The sequence below is a fragment of the Fringilla coelebs genome (genome assembly GCF_963513975.1).
Source record: "Fringilla coelebs genome assembly, chromosome: 3".
In the NCBI taxonomy this organism is placed as follows: domain Eukaryota; kingdom Metazoa; phylum Chordata; class Aves; order Passeriformes; family Fringillidae; genus Fringilla; species Fringilla coelebs.
The window spans coordinates 89,142,662-89,161,384 of NC_140030.1; the positions used below are offsets into that span (position 1 = coordinate 89,142,662).

Below are 18,723 nucleotides of genomic sequence, written 5' to 3' on the forward strand. Positions count from 1 at the left end.
AAAACCCCAGAACAAAACACAAACCTGTTAAGCAGGACAATGCAGGAAAAACAGATAATGACAAATTATTCTTTTAAAAATACAATTACACCTATATTTTTCAATGGAGGTAGCCTCTTATGAATCTTGAAATTAACTATGAATTTTGGGATAGCTTCATTTAGACCTTCATGATGAGGAATTTTCACTGTAGATGATAACTCTTCAAAGTTTGACCTCTGTTTCTATTCCAAATTAATTAGATAAAAAATGTAAGAACATTTCAACTCCACTGTGTAATTCCATTTATCCAAATCTTGATTGACTTTGAGAGAAGTTAATCTTACAAATTCAACTTGAAATTGAAGCAGTATCTAAATAAATTAAATGTCAGAGTATGAGACATCTGAAGGAATTTAACTCCAGGTATTCTTTTTGTGCAGAGGTATGTTTTGCAAACACACAAATTAAATTCTGTTCTCTTTTTTTCACATCTCTGATGAAGCATAAATGCTTTTCAAGGCTTCTCAGCTTTTCATCCCTCGATTTTTACTGTTCAGGGTTTAACACCACAGTAGTGGCCTTCAATTTAAAATCAGCATTTAATGTATTGTTACACCTCACATTAATTTGCTGCAGATGTTTGCATTTAAAATTCATTGTCAGACAACATTTGTGCAATAACTGACTTAGTGTTCTTCCTTAGTAAACCTCTTTTTGCCTCAGTTTTGAAATAGTATTATCTCTACCCCTTGCAGCATCATTTCTGATATCCCTGATCCTTCCTACAGAAAATCTTAATGTTCCCTGGCAGCTGAGCATTCCTTGAATGTCAAGTAAGGCTTGCCAGTACTTAAGCTGGCAATGCCCTACAGAAATGCCATAGCTCCAGGAGCAGTGTTGGTAGAGCTCTCTGAAGTCTGGTGCAAGCACATTTTGCTTGTTCCCTGAGAGCTGCTGTTTCTTCTCCTCATGCTCTTTGTTTTATTATTTCTTTAACTGCAAAGAAATGGAATGAAAAGGCCCATATCAGCACAATTATAAAGCTGAGATTTTAATTTTCTGATATTCAATATTAGCACTTGCTAATAGCAGCATGCCATTCTTTTTCTTTGCAGGATATAAATGAAAGCAAGGATCTTCTCAGGCATTGCTTTTCACACTGATTATGAGTAGTTTTCTATGAAAACTTGTACTGCAAATCAAAGAAGAATCTGAGCCCAAAATGACATAATTAAATAACACTGGGTTATATTACCTACTATTAAACAAAAATAATACAATGAAAATAACAATCTATTAAAGTAACTGCTCTTTGCAGAGTGTATGTATTATGAATAATACTGGAAAATTAAGTCTCCAGGAAAAGAAAATTAATGTTATTGTAATAACATTACAATAACTATGGATTTCCTGACATCTGAATGATTAAAACATTAACATTTCATTAAATGATATAAAAACTGTATCTGATAAACAAAAATAAATTCTGTGCAAAGAATTCATTACTTACTTCTATTATTAGTGTTACTGTAATGATGATAACATTAAAGCATTTTAAAAGGAATGAATTTTTGCTTTAAGAGAAGGACTAGATAACTTAACATTGAAAACTAATGCCATCTTTTACATAGTATGGTGGTGAATCTCTCCAAATAATTAGTACTAAAATCTATCTTGACCAAATTTGAAATAGAAATTTCACTTGCCATGGAGCTGTAATCCAGGATGCTTATTCCATCTTCATGGACAGCAAACCATATGAAGGACTTCTCAACTGAGGCTGTTGCTAGAGGCTACAAAGAGAAATGTTCTTTAGTTACTACTTCAAAATGAGGCAATATGTGAATAATTATTAATCCTCAGCTAATACAGACCTCTCTCCATCCACAGTTCTCATTTCAATTCCTTCTCAGTGTAAATTTCAGGAAAGGAATTGAAATATCTGCCCAAAGCCATGTAGGTGGCCCGTGGCAGAAAAATGAACTCAAACTAATACACTTGAAACCTACCTTGGTGCTTAGTCCAATAAAATATATAGTCTCATTAATAAAATAGTCAGGTGTCAGCTAGTTTGTCCACTAGCTCATATATCTAAATACACAAAGAACAGTGTGCTGAAAAGCAATTATATATATACATACACATATACATGTTTACACACAGAGACACATGCTGGGATTACCTATTAAAACTGAAGGTATGAAGTGACAGTTCTGTTTAACAGAGCTGTTATTTGAATCAAAAGAATTAAGATACCAGTAGTTAAGAGAAATTGGGAAGGGGCCAGCATAGAAGGGAGTGCTCTAAATACCCTTAACCACATTTAGTCCTTCTGCAAGGTTCAGCTTTCACAGCCAGCTAATGGTACCTTTTCAATGTTCGGTTAGTTATCAGGTAAAAAGAGTCTAAACCTAAAAGGCTATCTCAAACTAAGATAGAAGGAGATGGAAACACAGAATAATAATGTAAACCAAGCAATAAGAGTATTGGAAAGTTACTATTATGATACACTTAGTACTATGGCTGTTACATTGCGCCAGTCTATGACTTAAAAAGTAATTTGACAGGAGGTTCAATCAGCTCATGTATACACAGTTGCTTTTAACAAAAATGTACTATTATTTGCAATTTATATTTATATTTAAGCCCCTCCTCCCCCTCCCCAATCAAACTCATTAAAATGTCTCACTTTTGCTGCAAACAGTTTAGCCCCAAAGAGAGGCCATTTCCTGGCCACGGTGAGGTAAATGCGCACGCAGTCTGCGGCGCTGTGCCCATGGAGAGCCATCCATCTTGTCGACAGTCGCTGGCAAAGCTGTCTGTTGAAATGAAGGATGGAATTTACTTACTGAAGGGAATTCCAATGCTTGCCCACAGCAAGTTTAATGAGCAACAGAAAAATCCATTTCTTAAAATGGTAATTTCAGTTAATACAAGGACTATCACTGATACAGAATTAAATAAATCCAAAATGTCATTTAGTATTTTAATACACATAAAAACGAAGTATCTTCTAATTTCTGGAACATTATGATTAAATATTGATGTAGCAGTTGCAGCATAAAGGCAGAAAGTCTGGGACAGCTTTTAACGTGTCTTTTCAGAGAATCAATGTACCTTTATCAGTACTCAACAGCTATGTCAGCTGTCATTCCAAAAATCCATCCAGCTTAGCACATATCTTTACCTGTGGCTGGTAGGAGGCGTGAAAGACGTGGCTTAGCACTGCTCCCTTTTAGTGTGTCTGGGCACTGCTACCCAGAATGCTACTCCTGATGCACAGTGTGTTCACACTAGGGCTTTTCTTCTGGCTCCTTTTGTCAGTTTGTGGCTCCTTGGCAAGCTGGTTCAATACTATGGAAAAACTAATTCTCAAAAAATGCCCAGCCCAGAATACCTTTCTAGGACACTGACCTGCAGGGACTTACCCAGCAGCCATAAGGTTATTAGATGTAGCCCAAGAAAAGGGAGGGTTAATGTGTAGTAAAAGGAGATCCAGCACTTGCAGCTTTGGTCTTACTATTTATGAAGTCAAACTGCACCCTTAGCAAAAACAATATAGGCAATAGGGCAGGCACAGAGTGATTCTTCCCATGCCACAGATCTCCAGCTCAGCCAGCTGGTAATGTAGGACTACTTAAACAGTTCAACAGATGCTTCACTTTTCCTCCATGAGTTAATCTAATATGAGACCTTTTATAATTTGTTCTTTGAAGTTAATTTCATAAGTCTGAATGCCCCATTGGCTTTTGAGCGTGTAATAATGTTACTATGTTCCTTTAATAATAGCTTTAAATTTTCTCAACCTGAAAATTTTCTGTACTGAAGAACATTTCTATGATGCTTACTGGACTTCAAAACTGCTGTATCACTGATTTTGGATAATTTATTACACTCTTCTGCTCATTTTCATGTCAGTAGGTGTTGATTTAAATGCCTTGTAGGTTATTAATTTTAAATAATGTGATACCTTACTAGAGTCCACTAAGTTACACATTGCCAATTTGACTGGCTGCCAGAGATTGCACACTAGAATAACAAACAGATCACGTCCTCATGTCCTTTACTTCATAACTCTTTAGTCTGTGCACAGTCAGACCTCATTTAGACTTGCTGTATAAGAAAAATAAGAATTTCAAAATTGCTGGGTTTTGTAACACTATGTAGTAACTGCTGCATCTTTTGCTGGAATGTGTTATTAATAATGGTCCTTTGTTTAGATTAGAAATGTGCAGAGGAAATTGCTTGTTTAGATTAGCAAGAAAATGAGTTTCAAACACAGGTTAGGCAAATACAGCTCAACAAGTTGTCATTAAGTTTAAGTCGTCATTATTCCCAATGACAACTTAAAACTTCTTTGTTGCACTCCTAGATTTTTAGAGAATATGACTCAAAAGACCCATCTCACCTTAACTGTTCATCTGAACAACCTTGCTTGTATCTCTTAGGGTAGAATCTCTCCAAAACTTGCTTTAGTGTTTGGTTGGACTTGGACTGGGAAGTGACTTGCCCTGCTGGAGTTGAGAAAGGCCGTTCAAAATCTCCAATCTCTACCTAAGGGGAAGTCCATGAAAGAAGTTTTTTTTTACTCTAGAGTAATTTTCTAGCTGGATATTATGAACTATCTTTTGATCTGTTCAACCAAGTATAAAAGAAAACAATGTCAAATAATATATACTTTTCACTGATAAAAAAGTCACACTAGTGATTTTTTTTTATTTTCTATCTACCATGGAAAAAAGTTAAATATCAAACACAAATTGAACAGACATAATATTACTTCTGCTCTTAGATGGCTTTATCTCTAGCTGACACAAATCAGTTTACATTTATTGAATAACAACATCAAATTACTTTCGCAAAACCCTTCATTTAAGCTGTTAATTTTTTAAAAATAAAACATCAAGACCCTGTCTAGTAAAGGACTGTTAGACTTTCATTGAAGAGCTGTTCCTTTGGAGAATTAACTTGCAGAAATCATGGAAGGAATAATGAATGAAGAAATGGTACATGATTACAAGATATTAAATGCCAGAGGGCCTTGCTGTGCAAGAGGGAGAGCACATTTTAGCCATACTGGTGCCAGCAGCAGCGAATGCTGTAAAGCATTTCCACTCCAGTTAAGAATTGCCTTACACAAAGATCCCAGCCCAGTCTGTTTCCTGCACACTCATATGTAAAAGGTGAAGGTCAATTGAGTGTCAAGCAATCCTGGATCAGTTTGTTTAAGATTTTCTCCTGAAAAACTGCCAGGCGAGTTATCCATGCATAAAGATTACCTGAGCTAAAAGGGCTGTCAATTCCATCGCTAATTCTTTGTTTACAGGGAAAAGTCCATTGACTATTTGATCATTTGTCTGATACACTAGCAGCAGCTTCTCTCTGTCTGTCTCCCCATGAACTTGAACTGAAAAATAAAGCCTACAGAAAAGACAGAAAGTTATTAAATAAAGAAGATACGGAAATGCATTAGCCCTGAGGATTAGCAGTATCTGCTCTGAATGTGACATGTTTATTTCAGCAGCAAAACACATTAGCACAGCAACACTTGTACTTGAACCAGTGGGTAAATATTTAATGTCAGTCTTCTGACTTCAGTGGGGATTTTTTGCAACCATGTTCACCTCTTAAGAACTCAAAAAAGGTAACTCTATTTTAAAAAATTCTCCTGTTACAACCATTTACTATTTTTGTTGCAAGCTTCAATTCCGCTAGTGTTTCTCAGATGAAGAAACTGCAGAAACTGAAAAACAAATCTTGGGACAAGGCAGAGATGATGTACTTGCTAAACAAACCTGTTTTTGTAAGTAAGGCGGACAGTCCTTGTGCCTTCACATTTCCCAGGGTGTTGTTCTTTGAAGGCTTGCTCCCATTTTGAAATAATGTCACAGATCTAGAAGGAAAGCAATACAAAACTGATGTCTTCCTATTTGAAAACACCTTGAAAAGAAATTGTCAACTTATTTTAATGTCCTCTACCTATCACCTATTAGATACATGCACAGCTTGAATTTTTAAACTCACTGAAGTATAACTTTACTTGTATATCTTAGTCAAAGTGTTTAATAATTAACATTTTTGGTTTTTGTTTATCCTGCAACATACGCACTACCTTTGGAAAGAAGCCATAACATAGTACTTGATTTAGCAGCTGCCAATGAATGTGTAATAACACAGAGTGAGTTGTTATATAATTAATCAAATGCCTTTGATCTCTGCCTTCTTCTTCTACTACATGCCCAAGTTTTTCAGGTCCTTCTGCATGAAATTTGTTAAAAAATGCACCAAAAGTGGTTCACAACAATCTGTATAGGTGGGTAGGTGGGCAGGTGGGGAGGAGGTAGAGGAGACCAGAGATCCTAGGACCCCAACTGGGCTTCATGTCACCATTCCTTCATAAAAGAGTCTTCCTGGAAGCAGTAATATGAGTAGTTTCTAAAGTTACTGTTACCTAGAAAATAACTTCATTTTTTCTAAATTTTGCTTTCAATATAGTAATTTTTCTGATTGTGGTGACACCGCTTGTTTATCACCAAGACCAGCTTCTACCACCCCCCCTTGTAACTCAAAAGTGCAGCTGTGCACATTGGACAAAGGGTGCAAAAAGCTACTTGGTAGAAATACAAAAAATTAATGATTCATTAGTTGTTAAAAGACTTGGAAAGTATCTAATATTTTACTAAATCACAGATTATATTGCCTTTTGTCACTCTTTACAGCTAAGAATTTAATTCTTGCACTAGAGGGAACTAAAATTTAGAATTCAGGACAATGGCAAGCCAAAAATTGGAAATTTCTTAAACTGAGCATTAAGCTTATTCTGTATTAGAGAAGGAGCCATTTCTTTTTTTTAATTTCCCAGGATCTCCACCCCAGTATCAATGACTTCTTGGATCTCACATGGTCATCTTTTGGATCTATATCAGAAATGTTGACTGAAATCTCTAAATCCATGTTTGATTCTAATGCTCCTTAAAGAACTGTAACAGCTTACTTTTTGTTTTTTAACACAGCTGTTACTTTCCTGAATAATACGGATCTCTTGGAGAAAGCTTTTAACTGTAGTTCACTGAATGAACTTCAGCAACTGAAAAAGTGGTTAAAAAAAAAATCTTTCACATTAAGAAAAAAAGTTTTCAGCCCGAAAAAAAAGTTTTCAGCCTTTACATTGTCTGAAGAGATCTCTGTCAAAAGATGATACTTAATTTTTTTATATGCACAGCCCAGTAAAGGCTTTTGTTTACCTTGATGTTTCCTTGAAGACAGTGCTCTATATCCTTGCCAGAGGGATCATCAGAAAACAGTGCAAATCCTGACTGGGCTGGTTTCCTCATCCCTGTATCTTGGTTCAGAGTGTTCAGAAATTCCTCTACTGTGGTAGAGGCATCAAACCCAACAACCTAAAAAAGAAGCCAAATGTATTTTGTTATCAAACTCACAACTGTTCCCCCTTTGGAAATATAATACTTCTAGAATAACGGTGGAACTATAAGACCCATTTAATCCATTACTGAAATTGGAAATTAAAAATTGCCATAAAGGGCCTGAAAAAGATTTCCACATGGGAAGTCAGTTTAGTGGAATTAGTTTCCTTGCACATGTTACACTTGGAATCCTATTACAGAATTTATATGACAGATAGCAGTCTAGTATTATAATTTTCTGTACCTTTCAATATAGTGCAGAAGCAAATGAGATCAATTAATCATTTTTCATCATGTGCAACTTGGGGATATCAGGTGACAGATCTACACTGGCAGATCTAAAATAGTTTATGAATGTTACTTTTTCACTATTACACAGGTCAGTAATATACAGAACCTTCTAAATTTTACTTCACCAAATATGAACCTCTGTTTGCTGTGACTGGTATTGAAGCATTTTAGCAAAAGATGGCAAATAGCTTCTTTACAGATAGAAGTGGCTGATGTTCACTTAAATCTGTATTGAGAGTGTTTTCCTGTATTTGACATATTGAAAATGTTTTGGTAAAAAAATGTCTTGAAAATGGATCATGAACTATTTGAACTTCTCAGTGCCTGGCATTAAAATAAAAATCTGATGACTCTTCAGAGATTAATACAAGAGTTTTTAACGCCACTATAATTGTTATTTGCTGATCACACTGAAGTAATTTATGTATTTAATTACAATTTTCTTACCCCTTGTAACTATACAATTTTGGGCAGTAAATAACTAATAAGCAGTTACTCCTTTTTTTCTCCAAACTTCAATTTTGAAACCCTTTAGGATGATTTCAAGTATGTTGGTTTTTTTCTGTTTTACTGGGCAAGCAGTAAGCAATTAAGAAACTTAGAGATGAAAAAATGCAAAGTACTTCTGTGACAATCTGAAATTAAAAATTTATTTGATATAGCTTTGATTTCATATGGAAAGTGGCTTTCTATCTAGGAATACTATGAATTGTTAAAACTCTTCTCAGCCATCTCTCACAGCTGGAAACATAAACCAGGATGTGAAGCAGCATGCTTGGAAGCCCATGGAATGTTTCCTAGGGGCTTTGACTAATGACGTCTCCAGAGAGTTAAGAATGGAGCCATGTTTGTTCTGTAACAAATATGGTTATCCTTCAGGACTGATAATGGGAGTTACAGCTGTGCTTCCAGGCCTTCACTGAGATATTTAACTTCCAAGATGTCTGATGAAAGGAAGTGGAATTTAATACCTTTCCTTTTCCTTCAGTCGAATTCATTCATCTGGTGGTCAGGTTAAATAAGAAACAGAGCTTTGGCAGTTCTCACTCTTACGAGGTTTTGCTTTTTTCTTTCTCTTCAAGATTTTCCCCCAAATCTTTACTCTTAGTTGATCAAATCAGATCACAAGTACTTTGTGCCTGCCATTGCTGGCACTGGCACAGGACGAAACTTGAGCCATGTTTACCTTACTGTTTTTGATGTACTGCTTCGCGTATATGCTGACAGCAGGGGGTTGGGAGAGCTCAGATTTCGTGGCCTGCATGACATTACCTGATATATGCCATTCATGAAATGAACTGGAATACTGAAGGGCAGGGAATGGTGGTAGGGATTTCTCAGGAGAGTGGAAAGGATTTCCATTCTGGAAGGTCTGGCTTCTCTGTCTCCATTCTGCTGGGTACGTTCTACGCAGCGCTGGCAATATATAGCGTATTTCCCAAACTCAGTCCTGTGGCATAAAGAGAAATAAGGCAGTTCCTGGGGACTGACTGAAAGGATAGTAAACTGTGAGTGAATATTTCTGGAGAGGCCAGATGGGAGGACATTCAGATTTCACTCTCTGAGATTTCCAAGACATTTTTTTGCACGTGGAATTAGAAAGAAAATTAGTCTACTGAGACCAGCAGAATTGTGCCAAAGATGAACATGGCTCAGGATGTGTTGTGTAACTGCCATATTTTGATTTTCACAGTTTTGCAATATACAGTCAGAGTATGCACTGCAAAAAATATTTTTTTTAAATCTTGTAACTTTCCCAAGTGATGCACAGAAGTAAAATGTACTATATTTTAGTAGCAGTTGTACTCAAATTCATTTTAAAATATACGTCAAAAGATCTGATATATTATAGGAAAGATTGAAAACAAGGTACTTCAGAAAGACTAGTTGTAGCTGGGTAATAATATTCAGGCACACCTGGAATCTGCATTCTTCTTTAAGTGAAGTTTAAGAAGCCAAAGGAATGGATGCTGGGGCAGGAAGAGTCCAACACAGAGGGCCAAGAGCTGCAAGCCCTGAACAAAAGGAATACATTCACTGTTTTAAACATCCTACAACATAAAACTCCCTGCTGTGGCTGCTGGCCAGCAGTGCAGCTTACTGTGCCAAGTTCAGACTGCTGAAATAGGAATGAAAAAAACAGAGAAAAAGCTGAGTAAATAAGCATATAACCTCATTGAAAGGCCCAACGCTCTCTGTCTATTTACATGTGTATTCCCAGTTTCTTTTGGGGCTGGAAATGGGAAAGCAGCTGAGTTTGTATAAAAAGCAGTTAATAAAAAGGAAAATAAATACTTAAGCTACACAGCCAAGCATTAGAATACGAGGAGAAGCCTGTGCAATTTTAATTCAGCTCTCCTGTTACACATATTAGGAAGCAACATGTAAGGGATTTTGTCTTCTACCAAATTTAGAGTAACTATTGAAAAAAAACAGTAATTCAATATTTTGGTATATTGTTGTTGCTCAGTATGCATTCATTGGTTTCACTTAATACAGAGTGCTCTCATGTACCCTGATATACACTTACTAACATTGCAACAACTACTTTTCTCACAATCAGTACATCAACGCTTCACACTGAGATTTAAAAAACGGTGTTTCTCTATCTTGATTTATCTGACTTGTCTGGTATTAAATAGACATTTGAAGCACTGGCACAGGTACTCCCTTTCATCAAATATCTATACTTTGATGGAGGATAGCATTGACTCTGTTGAAGGTATGCACTGCAACAGAAGCAAGGGTAGGAGACTACAGCAGGAATTTAGGACTTTCAAAACTTAGTGTAATGCTGAAAACATTTTACTGCATATATTAGCCCTTAAAATCATTCCAGGAAGGTTAGGATAGCAACAACTTATTTATCTTCATCAGAGGGAAGGCCTTGCCAGTGGTAAGAAGAGTACCAAAGAAGAATTATAGCAAGTATAAATTCCATCAGCCATACGTAGCTTCAGTGTGTGCTAATTGACATGAATGTACCAGGTCTGTTATAAAAGCTTTGTGAATGTTTTAGCAGTGCACATATTAAATCATAGAATAGAAGGAACCTTAAAGATCATCTAGTTCTGGCCCCCTGCATGGACAGGGACACCTTCCCCTAGACCAGGTTTCTCCAAGATCAATTCAACCAGGCCTTGAACACTTCCAGGGATGGGGCACCCATGGCTTCTCTGGGCAACCTGTGCCAGTGCCTCTCCAACAGCAGCCATCTCGCAGGTACAGGCTGTTTCTAGCCAATAGGTATGGCTGCTGGGCATGTGCTACTTTCTATGGGAAGAGAAAAACATGTCTATTACAGAAGCCTTGATATGGTAACTTCCTTTCTCATTTTCTGATCAATCTCCTAGTTCTGTAGACATTGCTCCATCATAAGTGTAACATTCCGTTCTGTTGATTCTATGCAAGCTCCAGGTACTGGCATTCCTTTCAATTCATTTTGTATCTGGATAGCAGTGAACAGCTGACAGTGGACAAAGGGAGGAATTTCATGTATTAATAATGTAGCATGCAGGGTGATGCAGAACAGCATGGCACACAAGAGGGGACTTCTATCAGAAGCCCTGAGCCTTATCTGATATTCCACTACATGACACAACAGCTTTACTTCACACTCATGCTATTGAGTCATTTGTTATGTGGTTTAGCCCACCAAGCTTCCTGAGGCAGCACCTCTCTTAGGAAAGAAGCAGTAAAAAAGAATTAGGTTTCTTACATTCTTACTTAACACTTGACTTGAAGACAGCCCATTTACAAATAGCATGGGCAGAGATCTATTTTACCACCAGATACACATTCTTTGTTGGAGGATAGCATCAGCTTTGTTTCTGGAAAACACTGGAGCAGTGAATTGGATCTTAACTCAGCACATGCTGCAGAAGAGCAGAGCCTCTTTGCCTTCCTAAAGACTGTGTAGTTCCTTCATTGCTGCTGAAACCAATACTATTACAATAAATACTGGGTTACCTGTATTGGTCCTGCCTGGTTGTGTGGATGTCGACGCCGGGTCTGTTTAATAAGTTGGCAACAGATCTCATTTTGAAGTTCAGGATGTGTGAGGCAGATCTGCAAAGCACTTTGGGCCAAAGATACATGGTAATCAATGGCAGGAGAGTCAACTGCAGCATTTATAAACAACTGGCAGGTCTAGATATAAAATAATAAGCAAGTGAGTTTACATACAAGGGAGCTTCAGCAAATCTTTAAGATGTTCTGTATATCAAAAGTGTACTCTAATTGAAATCACAATTAGTAAGTTTACCAGTAGACTTAGAAAATTCTGCTGGTTCTGCAAAATGGGGTGAAAAGGGGCCAGAATGGATGAAAATCTATACAGAGAGATTGGAGATTAAACACCTCCTACAACCCATGCTTTTCATTCTGTATCTAATGGAGCGAACTGTAACGGGAGTTGGAACAATTGTGGTGGCAGGCAAGTTTAAAGGACATGCTGAACACAGCTCACCCCTCTATAGGACTTGGAAATTCAATGTCTACAGCTCTCAGTGCCAGACAATGTAAAATGCTTCTGTAAGTAGTGAGCACAACATGGCAGCAAATACACAGATAAAAAATCCATAACTCAGAGCCACTGATTTACATCTTGGCTTTCCATGGTATTTTTACTGTAGGTTAAGTATGACCTTGCCTATACCCAGTATTGTTTCAGGAAAGCTAGCATTTGTTGTACTGTGTTAGAAGAAAGCATATATATCACTTGTTGCATGTACTGTATACAATAGTTGCATTTTTAAGGGATATAAGCAAAAATACAAGAAGTGGATGGAAGCCCAGTCTATTTCTAGTCTATTTTTATCATAATGGGATAACTGAAACATGACGTGAGCTGTTTCTAAATTCCCTACCTGAGTTCTAAGCTGATTTATACAAGGTTTCAATTATGGTCATACCAGTAATCTCTAATTAATTTACTTTAGGCAAGTGTCTGTGATTTGAATTAGGTCTGAAAAGTGATTTCCAAGTAGATGTAAATTTATTTTTATCAAAGAAGTACATTTCCTTGTAAATTTTCATGCTGCAGGATTGCAGAAAATAAGATGGATGTACTTCTTTGAAGTGCTTCAGACATCCCAGAGATACAAGCTGGAAAACTTGCCTAAAAGTGTCCATGATGAAACATTCAGTGCTTGTCTTGAATTCCTCTCTAGATCTGAACCATAACATCTAAATTCTCCAGACAGTTGACGCTTCAGGGAATTTATTCTTTAGACTCATCTAAGTTTTGTGGAGAAAGTTCATTTATCAAACCTCTGTGCCCTCCAACTTGTAATTTATTTCACAATGTACAGAGAAAGGAACAGCAAAATTTTATTTTGTCTCTGAAATAGCCTTTATAGCCTGGAAACAGGTTAATAGCATTGCAGCATACCCCCTCTCACAGGCATCAACGACCTACCTGGCCTCCAACTGGGAAAGCTGTAAGACAGACAGATTTCTCAAGAACTTAGCTGTGGCTCAGTGTTTATGAACCAGTATGTGTCTCCTAATCATAAAGCATTTTTACTGAGACACATATATATATATATGTGTATTTTTAAAGATCTGTGAGAATCTTTAAAAGTGCACTCAGCTCTTGTGAAATACTTTTAATTTTCTATGGAATATTTTCTCTATTTATATTACTGAATAATTGGTCTTTTAAGAATAGCTACTTCATATAAAAATATTTTCTTTTTATTAAAAAGAGCAGTACAATCCCTGCTTTCTATCTCAGTTTTAAATAATCTGTGACTTGCCTAAACTTAAAATTTACTTGCTTTTTCCTCTGATTTTTAATATATCTCCCAGATGATTTAAATGTATCTACAACAGAACTTTTGCCTGTGATTTTTTTCCCTGAATCTAACTAAAAAAATAGTATTTCAGATACAGTTTTCTGAATGCAGAGATCTGTCCATGCTGTTAGATTCTTTGGAGCTATGAACTTCAAGGTAAAATTATTATCACTCATGATGGTCATGGATTTCTCTACTAACTTGCACTTTATCAATAACTTATCAAATAAGTAGGAACACCAAAAGCTGAAGCCTAAACTGCTCCCTCATAACTAAAGGTTATCTTTACATTGGATGCGATAGTCTTTGGTAATATGGGCACATTTTGCTGCTGTCCATTAGTGTAGCTCCACTAAAGATAAAAATAAACATCTCTTTTTTCTAATCTGTTGAATGTATCTAGTAAGCCAACTAACAGCCATTCTTTAGCAAAGAGTTAAAATCGTCAGTTAATAAAAAAGGCATCTGCTATGGTTTTACCTTAAATAATTTAATTGCTTCAGTTTGCAGGGCTTCTGATGGCAGTGTTGTAAGAGGGGAAGTAATTCCTTCTTTGCTATGGCAAAGGGTAGGATGTCTCCAAATTTGAGAAGCTAAACGGATAAAATATATACATTTTGCAATTCAGTTCATAAGTACATTTACTAAGTAAGCATTGGAAGATCAGTATGTTGAAATGAAAATAAACTTACTGGCATCACCTTCCACATTTAATAATTTGCAAAGAAGTTGTTCAAACTCAGATCCAACATTTACAGTGGTACTTCCAGCTGCAACTGTCAGATGATAAAGCCACGTATCCTAAAGCAGAAGAACATAGCAGCTCATTCGTTCTGTGCTGGAAGGAGCTGCCTCATCAGGATTCTGCTCTCAACTTAAAACCCTACCATGCACTCTTTTGAAGCCCAAAGAAGTTTGCCTTTGGTTGAGTGAACACACATGCATGGTCTCTATGTTACAAGGAAGCAAGGAAGATTGGATAGGGCTCTCCAAAAGTTTTTACCCTCAGAAATCATGTCTAATTATCAGGGCATTCTTCCTCTCCTCTTCCAAATGCTTAAGTCATTTTTTTATCACTGCCAGATCCTGCTAACCTGGGGATAAGTCCAGAAAGCAAAATGAGGTCTACAAGATTTCTTGGGAACAATGAAGCAACAACAATAAAAATGGTTTAGACCGTGCCTCTCATTGCTCCTTTACTACAGTAGGGCACATTTCTGCTATGTTAGTCTTGTCAGTGAAAATGGATACAGTACCCTGTAACCTCTCAGCTACAGCTCTGTCTACAATTTACTGTATGTGAGCAAAATTCTCATTACAGCATTTAAGATATTCTGCACCATCTACTTATGTAGGCAAGCCTGCATATTTTTGTCTGTTTTAACAAGGATTACCTACACTAGCATTGATTTGCAGACAAACTCTGATCAATGTTAATAAAGGAGAACCTTCTCCTTATGATATGAAAATACAAGCCGGGTGACTTGTAGTCCTTATCCTCCTCTAGAAATACTCAAATCACAGCACCCTACTCATAAATGTGCTACTGAAACTCAATAAAAACATCCATTTGTTACCTTCTCGTGTTTGGATCCTATAAGAAGATAAGTGGGTCCTTGGTCTTTGGGGTGGATAACAACAGTGTAATGGGTTGATAATAAACTGCGTCCACTGGCTTCGTAATCTTCATCAGAATCACAGGATCTATCAACTTCTTCAACCTTTGCCTCAAAAAGCTTGATTTGACCAAGAGGAAACTAAAAGTAAATATCAAAATTGGTGTGAGGGGTAATGTTTGTTTCAGTGCATACTGATTTTGCATTATATATTATTATATTTCTTATTATACACAATTTTTTCTTATTCTGCAAATAGAAATTAAAATGTGAACTACCATCCGCACCCATTTGTATTTACTCATTTTCAGTCTTGCCAAGGAATGTCAGATAAGCCAGATCTTGCAGAGAGCAAAATGAGACTGATATGTGCCAAAGTCTGAAAATGAGATTTTCAAAAATTCTTTTTCAGATCTGCCTCTATATATAGCTAATGCAATACATGTATGTTAGAGTGAGAGAAGTTCTTCAGAGTTCCCAAACCTCCAGGTTCCAAGCAAAAATCTCCTGTGTCAAGCCTAGAACTTTCATTATGATCTTGTTATTTTAGAGGACAGGAATGTATTGTTGATGTATCTGGTTTGTGCACACTCGAAATTCAAAAGTTAGATTTTTTGTGTGATAGACCTTCTAGTTGGTTTCTTTCTCCAGACTGAGAGATCACAGAGCTTCAGTGTTGAGATGTTTATGTAGTTAGCATCATTTAGCAGAAAATACTTTATCTAAAAAAGCCATTCAAGAGGAAATTTTCACAGAAGTAATTATTTCATAGCTCTTATCAGCAGAAAGGCTCAACAAACATAAATACAGCATGAAATCTCTTCACAATTTGGTGACAGGACTGAGAGAGGCTGACTGGCTGCTCTACACAAAACTCCCTCCTCTCCCATAGCACCACTGGTAAGGATTAAAAAATGATGTGGTGATTTGTATTTTCTGTAGTGCTTCTGAAGCATTCAACTTTTTGAGTAAGATAAGATTCTGAGAATCAAAAGATGTCATTTCACATGTAAGTAGTCAAGATTGATTTATTCACGAAGTTTAACTAAAACACAATTGGCTGGCTTTTTAGTTTGAATTCCATTTTGAAAGGAGGTCAATTAAATGGACTCCATTATTGTATTAACCACTGCAGATTGTGTAATTTATTTCTACACAGCCACAGTCAGCTACAGAAAACATGATTTTAATTAGCATATTGTTGAACATTAGAAATAAAGTAGCTTTGGAAAACTTTTCATACATATTCTGCTTACAAAAGCTGAATTCTCATTCTGTTCCAAGTTAGCAAACTCGTTTCAATTTTACTTTAAAAGGGCAGCTAAACTTCTTCCAGATGTGAGGGAAATATTCACAAGAATCCAGCGAAATTCTTGACTAAAGACCATGCTAAAATGCCAAAATATTCAGTGGTAAAAATGTATATATTCAGATATGTTAAACAGAGATTTTTCCCTAGGAGAAATTTTAAGTTAATTTTAACGTCTCTGTAGGATGAGCTTGAGATGATACTCTAGCCAGTTGATTCCCAAACCCTGTTTTACATTGTTTTAAAGGGCATACAGAGCAATTAAAATAAAATGTTTTGATGGATGGTTACTGCTATCTTATTCATACAGTTCTAGAAATGGAGTTTCATTGAGGTTTAAAATGGCTATAAAAGGAAAGGATGACAAAGGGAGTAACTGGCTCTACCCAAAAGCCATGAATTACTGACTTCAATGTGATTATCTTCTTAAAACAGAAGTACAAATATGAGAATTTCTACTGATTTTTTTAATAATGGCTCAGTGGACTGTTCAAAATCCTGTTTCTCACCTGCCTCCATTAAAAAGATGTTTCTTGATGACAAAATACAATGCCATGGGAGCAAAGGGACAGGTGAAAGTCATGTCTAGGAAGTGTCCTAGCTCTTGCAGCACTGTGGACATACAGTGACAAACCAAAGAATGGGATTTGGAAGCCAACTGAGGGACAGAAAGAACATTTAAATTCTTGAAATTTGTAGTCACTGCCCACTGCAAGAGACATAAGAAGGGGTCTGCTTCCAGAACTACATGACAGCTGGGTCTTTTCTGATGCCTGTCAGAAAGGAACCAGAACTCCAGGCAAACCAGTGTCCCCCTTCGTCCAGGGATAACATCCATAACATGGATCACATCCTGGAGAAAGAGACCAAAGGGTGTGGTATGCATTGCTGTCTATTGGGCAGAATCTTCCAAGCTGACAATCTGCGTATAATACCAAGACTAACTGTACCTTAATAAAGCTGTAGGTTTCTGTTTAAAGTCTACATTCTCTGAATAAACAAGAAAATTACCTACCTTGTCTTCTTGATTACGGAAATAATACAAAGTTTTTCCTACTAGGGTACACCAAACCCTTTTGGAATATCCATGTTTCACCTGTAATTACAGAACATCAGTAATAATCACAGATTTTCACCATCTCTGAACTTAGGTAATATTGGAAATGCATGTCTTGGATCAAATTCCTATCCACATCACTGGACATAAAATTAAAACTGTGTAACTCTATTAAGGGCAAAAGAATCAGAGCATTAGATGAGAGGCTCATCTAAAGCACAGTAAGGCCACTGTTGGCCTAAACAGTGTTGGAAAAAAGCAGACTGGGGGAAGAAGTGTTTTCCTACCTTTGTAAGTAATCCTTTCATGGTTGGCTTGATTTCAGACTGTACAAAGAGTGGGCTGGCAGCCTGTATTTTAAGAACATTCTGCAGTACTTTGATCCATTCCTCTAAGATGTTGGGGGAATCTGCAGTCAGGTAGTATGTTCGTTTCTCTGTGGTCAGCTGTGTAGTAATAAGGAGTCTTGAGCTTCAAGAATTGATATATTTGACCCCACAGTGTGGGATTTGTAACATACACCACCCTATGCAGCTTCACAACTTCAGGGAGTTTATCTTCCCTAAAGCACTTTTTAGTTATGAAACATTCCATGACCAGACAGAGCAGAGACACTTATTTTAAATCTTTATCTGGGAAGTTCCAGGACATCAAGTTGAAAAAACTCAATTCTCCTTTCAGACAAATGAATTCTCTCTACCCCAGTGGCTGACCCCATGACTGCTCTCTTTATTTCTATCCCGTATGTGATGATCTAACCTTTGTGGCAATACAAAAAAGACTCCAGGTAGGCCTTTTTATATTTTCTGTCACTGAAATAATTTGGTTTCAAATGAAAAGCACTGATTATTTAATTTCAAGTCCACACTTGGATTTCCAGTGCAACGGGGACTGGAACAAGGGGTTGGCTTTGGGGATGGAGGGAATCCTGAAACAGCAACTGAGGAGAAAAGCAGGCACCTGAATTGTTTGTTTTCCATCACCCCTTTCAATGTGGCTGGATGTATTTAGCTCAATTTGACCTTGAGGCTTTCGAATAACATCACTCTGGTATGGAAAGAATGGAAAAAGAATATTTTAAATCTACCAACAAACAGCAATAAATTAATATAGGACTAATTTAAACATTAATCTTGATAAGTACTTTCTAGCTAGACATTGTGTATCTTGTACACCTCTTGAGGACGTGAGTACTGAATCACCCTCTAACAGCTCAGAAACCAGAAGTACATTTTTTTTCTTTCTA

General features: G+C 36.7%; 1 protein-coding gene across 1 annotated transcript in view; it reads right to left on the bottom strand.

The window, feature by feature from the left end:
* Positions 1–18,723, bottom strand: part of PLEKHH2 (pleckstrin homology, MyTH4 and FERM domain containing H2) — a 52,405-nt gene that overhangs the window by 4,036 nt on the left and 29,646 nt on the right. The window contains exons 15-29 of the mRNA XM_084203181.1: positions 18,438–18,524; positions 17,765–17,923; positions 17,436–17,516; positions 15,073–15,252; positions 14,188–14,296; positions 13,976–14,088; positions 11,667–11,846; positions 9,615–9,712; positions 8,970–9,147; positions 7,227–7,382; positions 5,778–5,875; positions 5,262–5,403; positions 4,391–4,536; positions 2,672–2,801; positions 1,689–1,775 (exon numbers count right to left, since the gene is read on the bottom strand). Of these exons, the coding sequence (XP_084059307.1) occupies positions 1,689–1,775; positions 2,672–2,801; positions 4,391–4,536; positions 5,262–5,403; positions 5,778–5,875; positions 7,227–7,382; positions 8,970–9,147; positions 9,615–9,712; positions 11,667–11,846; positions 13,976–14,088; positions 14,188–14,296; positions 15,073–15,252; positions 17,436–17,516; positions 17,765–17,923; positions 18,438–18,524 (1,944 nt within the window). The remainder of the gene's footprint in view (positions 1–1,688; positions 1,776–2,671; positions 2,802–4,390; positions 4,537–5,261; positions 5,404–5,777; positions 5,876–7,226; positions 7,383–8,969; positions 9,148–9,614; positions 9,713–11,666; positions 11,847–13,975; positions 14,089–14,187; positions 14,297–15,072; positions 15,253–17,435; positions 17,517–17,764; positions 17,924–18,437; positions 18,525–18,723) is intronic.